Source organism: Musca autumnalis, unplaced genomic scaffold (assembly GCF_047663935.1).
Source record: "Musca autumnalis isolate F117 unplaced genomic scaffold, ASM4766393v1 scaffold_3, whole genome shotgun sequence".
NCBI lineage: Eukaryota > Metazoa > Arthropoda > Insecta > Diptera > Muscidae > Musca > Musca autumnalis.
The window spans coordinates 10082354-10091749 of NW_027411866.1; the positions used below are offsets into that span (position 1 = coordinate 10082354).

Sequence of the window (9396 nt, forward strand, 5' to 3'; positions counted from 1 at the left end):
ATTTATTATCAACCATTTTATCAACTGGTTGATAAAAGTCCGACTGGAAACATGTAGATGTAAAAATGTAAATCATACACATGGTAATCAGATCGTGTAATATAGCCTTACCATTCAGTGTGAGTTTAGTTGCCATATGTTTAGTTGTCAATGTGGGTTATCCTTCCACCACGTACGATGTTAAAATAAGAAGAAAACTTGTTTTCCCAATTCTTGTGTAGCCGAATTGAGAATTAAACTAATATTTTTGTGGATATTTGGTTAAATTTAGCTTGTATTTTGCAATGAGCTTTCCATTAACAAATCCCAACAAGGAATCCGCTAGAGCGGCGTGTAAAAAATGTGGGTATGCTGGACACTTGACGTTTCAATGTCGCAACTTTCTAAAGGTAATTAACTGTGGCTGCTATTGTTTTGAAGTGGCATTTTGGAATTGATTTGTTTTTATTGTTACTTGTAGGTTGATCCTAATAAAGAGATTTTATTGGATGTTGAAAGTACTAGTTCCGATTCAGAATTAGAATATCTAACACCCTTAACAGAGTTGCGCATGAAAGAGCTCAAGGAAAAAGAGGCGGAAATATTAAAGAAGAGTACTACCACTAAGTCAAAATCTTCCAAAACAAAAAAATCAAAAAAGAAAAAGACCCATAAACATAAAAGCAAAAAGAAACGCATTAAAAGCAAGAAACATAAGAAACGTGCTTCCAGTTCCGAGTCTTCCTCATCCTCGCTAAGCACTTCGTCGTCAAGTGACAGTAGTACGGAATCGGATTCAACTGATAATGAAGAATCGTCGACAACTGAGTCTGATGAAAACGGTCGCAAGTTGAAAAAGAAGGGAAAGTATAAGCGTAAAGCAGCCTCCGAAACACCCAAATTTTAATGCATCAATGTGATATGGGTATACATATGCATTTTTTATGAATAGAATTAGTTCTATTCTCGTCTATACAACAATATAAAAAACGACAACAACAGAAAACGAATATGCAGAAGGAATTACATATGGGCGAAAAAACAGAGGCAGTTGCTATGCATAACAAGTATAGACATATCGTGTAGAAGCCCCATAATTGGTCTGTTCCTTTACTTTTGAAAACGGTAAGACCGGCAAAAGTATTAAACTGTTCCCATATACAGTCGTGATCCTTTACCTGCCTGAGGTTACCAGTTTTTACCCGCTGTTCCCTAACTTTTCTCAAGCATACACTTTATATGAGATCTGTGAACGCCAAAATAATGGGAAAGTTTCGTATGAAAGTTTCAGCGTGTGGCTTTAGAGTTATCAGATATGACTTCAGCAAAAAATGCCATGCTTCTTATGTGTCGAGGCCTTAAGAATTAGTTAAAAAAAAATAATCAAGAAATACAAACCAAAGTTGCGAACATTGAGGAAATTCACGAGACGGAAATTATTTTTGGAGTGGAGTTAGAGTTAATTTCGAAATCTGAACTGGATTGGGAGGACAATATTAAAAGCCCTTTGGATGATGAAGCAAAATCAATAGCGGTGGCATAAAATGCGGAGCAGAGGAAGTAAACTCAGTCACGATTAAATTTAATGAAGAATTGTTATAATTTGTATTAATGTAATAAAGTTCTTAATACTCTTGTTTTACACAAATAATAAGTACATTTTATTTAGTTTGGGATATTTGCAATGGCTTGCATTTTTATAGCATCTTTAGACTGCATTTAAATTCAATCCAAAACACTGCATCAAATGCCGTGTTTTGGATCGAAAATGGACTGCATCCTAGCTGTGTGCTGTGGAAGCAAAATGGAGTGCATCCCAGCTGCGCGCTCTCTTGTAAAATTCATAAGTGAATTCATAGAGAAAGATGTACTCCAATGGCACTTGTACTGTACACTTGTACTGATTAAACTGCATCCGCGGATGCAAACTTTTTGCTGGGTTGTACAAAGACATTTGTAAAAGGTACAAGTGACAATCAGCCGTATTTTTACTTTTTTTTTTGTAAATTGTATTTTCAAAATGTAATAGGGTCTACTCAAGAAATTTGGAACTTCGAAATTTGCTACCATAAAATGCTTCTTTTCATTCTAAACGTGTAATAAAAATGACCTACGACAGCTCTAAATGGTTTATATTTACATTTTGATTCAAATTTGTTCTATTTTAGAGGATTTTCAAAATGTATTTGTTTTTCCTGAGACCCTGTCCAAACGACCGGTGTCCACTGAACTATATAGTGAAATTACAAGAAAAATAATTTTGTTAGTCTCGGTACACACTAGCGTGATTTCACTGGTCCACACTTGGTCTGTTCCTTTACATTTAAAAATGGTAACAGAGGCAAAAATGGTAAAAGTGGATGTCCATGAACTCGTAGATAACTACGCGTAGAAATTACGGGATAAGAGTAATTTCAATAAAATTTTGACATGAAAGTAAAAGAAAATGTAAAATAAAACGATCTGATTGTCTCATACGAATATTAATATTCGTTGCAATTCCAACAAAGCAAAATTGCAGAAAACATGAAAGCGTGTTCACTAGTTTCTTGAAATGATGTGTGTTTTTCAAAAAAAAATCAAAATTTCATTGAAATTAGATCGATTTCCCCACTACAACAATTTCATGATATTACTCTACTATGGAACTCAATCTAGATACGCATAATTTCATGAATTTTTTTAATGAAATTCACGTTTGTGTTTACCTGGACTTAGTTCCGATCCACACTAGAGTGATTTCATCGAAAAAAATTTCATGAAATGATGCGTCCCTAGATCGAGTTCCATAGTAGAGTAATATCATGAAATTGCTGTTGTGGGGGTTTCGATCTAAAAACCCCTGATTTCATGAATTTATCAATAAAATCACTCTAGTATGGACCAATTGTTAAATTGGAACTCCTTTCCTTTACCGACCCAACACAGAACATTATGATAAAATTACCACATATAGTGCTTTTTATCCCGATGTATTGCTTTTGTTGCGGAAATGTATACTTCCCGAGATATGTGCCTGAAAAGATCCACAAAGGCCCTAACCTATTTAAGACTTCTCCTATAGACAGGTGCAAATCTCAGGAATGGGAACAAAATTTTCTTTTAAATTAGATATTTTTGGAGGTCTATGTCTCGGGAAGTATACATACCCTTCAACAAAATAATACATCAGTATAAACATCACTATTTGTGGTAATTTTTTGATAATTTTCTGCGGTGGTTTGCCAACATTTTATACAAGGGCCTTTGTGGAACTTTGGAGGCCTATATCTCGGGAAGTATACATTTCCGCAACAAAAGGAATACATGTTTGGAAACGGAATAAAAAGCTGTATCTGTGGCAATTTTTTCATAATTTTCTGCGGTGGTTTGCCAACATTTTATACAAGGGACTTTGTGGAACTTTTTAGGCCCATATCTCGGGAAGTATATATTTCCGCATCAAAAGCAATACATGGTTGGAATCGGGATAAAAAGCACTATCTGTGGTAATTTTTTCATAATTTTCTGAAGTGAGTCGGTAAAGGAAAGATAAGTCGTTAAATTTAATCTTTTCCGCCAACTTCTTATTTATCAAATCAGCTGACTTCTTGCAAGTTTTTACAAATTGCTGTTCGATGACAATCTGCAAATTTTTTGCTTCGAGAGAGTAAAATTGGTGGAGAGAGGTTACTGAGAACTTGCCGAGTGCTTGCAAGTACTTTTTACTTGCGAAGTTATCGTACACACCTAATGGCAAAAAATGGTAAAAGTGGTGAAATGTTCTTATATAAATTGTATGCTTTTAAAAGTAAGGGAACACTTTTCGGGTAAAAAGTAGTTAAAACTGGTAAACTCAATCATGTAAAAAAACACGACTAAAATTTGTTTCAAAAGTACGGGAATTATAATTTTTATAATTTTTGTAAAAATTCTAGCTGAAATGTATCTGCAAATCGGATGTCAGAAGACATATCACTGTTTATATTTTTATTTCGAAGTGGTATTATTGATTATGACTAAACGTTTAGATTCAACCGGCGTTTGCATTAGAGCTTTTTGGGGGGTTAACTTAATTTATGAGGCTTTATTTGATGTTTGCGCTATGGAATTGACATTTGAAACCCAGTGGGGTTATTAAATCGGTTTAAGTACAAACGGGGTATAATAATAATAGTAATAATAATAATATTTTTTTTTGCGGGTCGAGATGGGAAAATGCTTTACGCATCTGGCGATGTCGTCATAATCGTCGTATGCCGGACTCGAGTCTTAAGGCCTGCGTACATAAGCTGCCTTGCCTGATTGCCTTGCTTTCCTGCTTCATTTTTGACATAATAAAAATAAAAGAATAAAGAAGGCCGAGAAAATTTCGAACTGGGTTTCCCTTTTCTTTTTTATTCTTTTATCAGAAGCAAGCAAGGCAACCAGGCGAGGCAGCTTATGTACGTAGGCCTTTATACCGGCTAAAAACCTTTCACCCCGGGGATTACCACCACCTCGGAACCGCTTTCGCATTACTTCCAGGTGGAACCCCTAATTGGTGTCGGTGCACCATTTCATCTTGTTTTTACCTTCGTCCAGGCCCCGCGCTTGCTCATTGAGTACTTCCATCAAGATATTTCTTCTTTTCTCGCAGAACATTTTCTGCAAAGACCTTTATAGTATCCCAGCTTCTTTCATCTTGCACCATTTTGCTAACAATATTGCCACAATTCAGTTCTCCAACCTCTGCTTCCAGTAGTGCTCGTCTGGAGGCCCACCTTTCACACTTCAGAATAGTGTGTTCAGCGTCATCAAACACTTCTTCCTCTTCGTAGATGCAGTACGGTGTACTGCATTTCCCCATGCGGTACAGGTACTTTCGGAAGTAACCGTGCCCCGAAAGCATCTGCGTTATGTAGTAATTTACCTCGCCGTGTTTTCTGTTAGACCATATTCGGAGATCAGGGATCACCTTGTGTGTCCATCTTCCTTTTGTTCCGTTCGTCCACCGGAGTTGCCATATATCCATTGTTTCATCTGGTATAACAAGTGTATCATCAGATTGGGCTACATTTTCTAATTTTGCGATATAAGCCTATAATAATAATAATATTAATAATAATAATAATAATAAAAATATTAATAATAATAATAATAACCCCGCAAGGGGCATTCCACACATGGAATGACGGGCCTAACGACCCCGCGGACCCCAAGTGAATCCTGAGAGCGTCTGTCTCGCAGCGAGCGGCTCTTGGGTCAGCGTCTGTTCCCCAGGTCAGGGGCGGCTGCTCATCAAACGTCTTTCGGGTAGGCAGATGTTAACAAAAATACCCAAAACCCCCCAAAAACAAACATGGAGTCACAAGATAATAATTATAACACAAATACAACAAATCAAAACTTTAACATAACTGAAGAACGGGCTAATCACACCATGAGTCCACCTGTCACACGCGCTTCGTCTGTCTCCCTAGAGCAGACGACCGCACAGATAGGGCTGCCGCGGCGCAGAATAAAATGGACACAAGACATGAACATGTCAGTCCTGAAAGCTTACTTTAAAGCTACCCGCGCTGAAAACCCAACGGGATATAGGCAGCAAATGCACACTTTCTTCATATCCGAGTACCCCAAATTATCCCACCTCACGAAACAAAACATCGCGGATAGACGTGCGGCGATAGTAAGGAACAATCTAATCCCTGCAACAATCCAGGAAGAAATACGAAGAAACGCCGAACTTGAACTGCAACAAAACATTTCTCACGCTTCAACAAGTACAGATCTAATCATAACAGAAACCCTCGAAAATACATTTAATACCATATCAGAAAGTCAGGAAACCACAAGGGCTACGACACACATACCAGTACCAACTCAAGGTACCGACATTATCGCGTCAACTATAGATGCATTCAATGAATCAAAGATAAAGTTCTCAGAGATCAACCCCGAAAACAGGTCATATATCCCAAAGCCAATGGCTACAAAATTACTCATGAAAATCACATCAATAGTAAACAATAATATACTACCTCAGGAAATATCAGGGCAAAACATTGACTACCACCGCCTCAATGAAATAATATACTGCAGCGCAAGCACCATATCCAACCTAACAAACAAAATACAAAATTCCAATACATCAAATCAATACGTAATAATATACCGAAATCGGAAAATCAAAAATAATAGCAACAAAGTAACGCCCAAACAGCAAACAAAAAAAAATCCACGTTGGCAAATAAGAATTCAGGGAAAGATAGACGAATACAGGAGGGACTTAGGCGTAATCACAAGCTACATTAATGGTAAAACAGGAAAAAGGTGCAAGAATAAGCTAAACAACATAAAACGAAAATACAAAATCCACACGCAATTTGAAGCTGCAAATAATTCAATAGAACAGATTCGCGACACCATTAAACAAAAGCTACTGAAATACACAAATAGACTACGAACCTACATGAAAAGTTACCAACGATCCACACAAAATAAACTGTTTCACATGAACCAAAAACGATTTTATAACTCTATTACAGAGCCCACCACATCTAACCCTACCATCCAAAACAACATAGACATCAATGAAATAGAGCACTTCTGGAAAACAATATGGAGCCAAGAGAACAAACACAACACAAATCCCGTGTGGATGAACACCCTACTCGAGGATACTTCAACAAACACCGATATGACTAACCATCTAATCACAGAACCCATGTTCAAGAAGATAACACAGAAACTTCATAATTGGAAACAACCAGGACCCGACAAAGTATCCAATTTCTACTACAAATACCTCACCACACTACATCCAATAATAATTAACATATTTAATAATATGCTAACACAGCCAGAAACTATACCACCTAGTATGAGCTCTGGTATCACATACTTGAAACCCAAAACGAATACCCCAGAATATCCGGCCCAATATCGACCTATAACATGCCTAAATACGGCATATAAAATATTTACTGCATGTATAAGTCAACAAATCTCCGAATACTGCGAATCACAAAACATTATTGCCGAAGAACAAAAAGGATGTAGGCAAGGAACAAAAGGATGTAAAGACCAACTCATCATAGACAGCACAATCACAAAACAAGCAATAAAGAATCGGAAAAACATGTACGCTGCCTTCATAGACTACCAGAAGGCTTTCGATTCTGTACCCCACTCCTGGATAATCGAAGTTCTAACCATTTACAAAATTAATCCAGTCTTAATAAAGTGCATAGAACAACTAATGACGCACTGGAAAACCACCCTCTATATTGGAAATCGAAAGAACAGCGTCACATCACAACCAATCAAAATACCAAGGGGCATATACCAGGGTGATTCACTAAGCCCATTACTATTCTGTATATCCCTTAACCCACTCTCCACACTTCTAAAAAAAAGTCAATACGGATACAAACTCAAAACATCCGATAATTTCAGGATCTCCCATTGTTTCTACATGGACGACCTAAAACTATACGCAGGGACCAAACCCAACCTAAGCCAACTACTCAAAATAGTCGAACTATTCTCAAATGACATTAAAATGACATTTGGAATCGACAAATGTAAAACACAAAGCATCACCAAGGGCAAATACAATCCAGGAGAAGTCTTCAACACGTCTACAGGAGAACAAATAACCCCACTATTAAAAGGGGAGCATTACAAATACCTGGGTACTCGGCAGAACATTAAAATGACATTTGGAATCGACAAATGTAAAACACAAAACATCACCAAGGGCAAATACAATCCAGGAGAAGTCTTCAACACGTCTACAGGAGAACAAATAACCCCACTATTAAAAGGGGAGCATTACAAATACCTGGGTACTCGGCAGAACATAACAATAGACGACACCGCTCACAAAACAAAAATGAAACAAGAATTCACATGTCGAGTCCAAATTATCTGCTAAACCGAACTAATGCCTGATTTAGACTATGCTGGATTTAGCAAATCCAGTGGATTTAAGTTGTCATTTTCATACAACATATGTCAAATAAAGCCAGATAATTGCTAAATCCAGCGTAGTCTAAATGAACTTTAAATGGGAAAAATCTGATCAAAGCAATAAACACATATTCAATACCCCTTCTTACATACACATTTGGCACAATAGCATGGTCAACCACAGACCTCACCGACCTGGACAGAACAGTCAGAAGAATCCTAACAAAGCACAACCAATACCACCCTAAATCATGCATGGAAAGACTGTACATCCCAAGAAAACAGGGAGGGAGAGGACTTTTGAACATCCAAAGTTTGCATGACAGGCAAATAAATACACTAATAGAATATTTCAACGTAAGAGCAACAACATCTACACTCTACAACGCCATTGTAAGCTCAGACAACAATCTTACTCCACTAAACCTTAAAAACAATATTCAAAGAATCCCAGAAACCACACGATCACTATTACAAAAATGGATATCCAAACCACTACATGGGAAATATGCAAATCAAATACACCAACCATATGTGGACATGGAAAATACAACAAACTGGCTCAAGCACAGCAATATATACGCTGAAACAGAAGGTTTCATGATGGCAATACAAGATGGTGTAATACAAACAAAGAATTACAGAAAATACATCATGCATGACAACACGATCACAGACGACAAATGTAGAAGATGCGGAGGAGCCCCAGAAACCATATCACATTTGTTAAATAGTTGCACCGTACTAACCCATAATCACTATACAACAAGGCACAACAACATAGGGAAAATAATACACATAAACATACTCAAATCGCTAAAAGTTATCGAAACTACACCATATTATTACAAATACTACCCACAGCCCGTAATAGAAACAAATGATTTTACAATATATTGGGATAGATCAATTCTAGTAAACAATCCACCCGACATAACAATACCAAATAGACCGGATATGATAATTGTAGACAAAAGAAACCATAATGCCAAAATAATAGACTTTGCTGTACCTCTAGATTCCAATATAATTGAAACAATTAACACCAAAAAAACGAAATACCAACCATTATCACAATACTTGAAGAATACACTATCATTGCAGAAAATAGACATTCTTCCAATAGTCATAAGCTCTCTAGGAACAATTCCTAAGGAAACCACCAAAAACATAGAGCAACTAAACCTAAGCAGCAAAATTCTGACAGAAATGCAGAAATCTGTAATAATTAAAGCTACGTCTATAATTCGAGAAACTATAGGATAAATAAGTATAATAATAAAGGATATATAATATCCCAACAGAGCGCAACCCTTGGTCAAAGACCCGGTGCGTAAATTCCAGCAACTGCTGTGAATGTGATAACTCTGAATAATAATAATAATAATAATAAAAATATTAATAATAATAATAATAATAATAATAATAATAATAATAATAATAATAATAATAATAATAATAATAATAATAATAATAATAATA

The 9396-nt window shown here is 36.4% G+C and overlaps 1 protein-coding gene across 1 annotated transcript; it reads left to right on the forward strand.

Moving 5' to 3' along the window:
* Positions 1-146: 146 nt before the first annotated feature.
* LOC141396599 (uncharacterized) lies at positions 147-1627 on the forward strand. The gene is made up of 2 exons (XM_073972175.1): positions 147-389; positions 461-1627. The coding sequence occupies exons 1-2, from the start codon at positions 285-287 to the stop codon at positions 884-886; spliced, it is 531 nt and encodes a 176-aa protein (XP_073828276.1). The 5' UTR covers positions 147-284; the 3' UTR covers positions 887-1627.
* The last annotated feature ends 7769 nt before the right edge of the window (positions 1628-9396 follow it).

Bases quoted from the DNA above. Each gene is read 5' to 3' on its own strand.
- LOC141396599 (XM_073972175.1), top strand. From the start codon at position 285: ATGAGCTTTCCATTAACAAATCCCAACAAGGAATCCGCTAGAGCGGCG. The intron at 390-460 runs GTAATTAACTGT...TGTTACTTGTAG, and splicing joins AATGTCGCAACTTTCTAAAG to GTTGATCCTAATAAAGAGAT.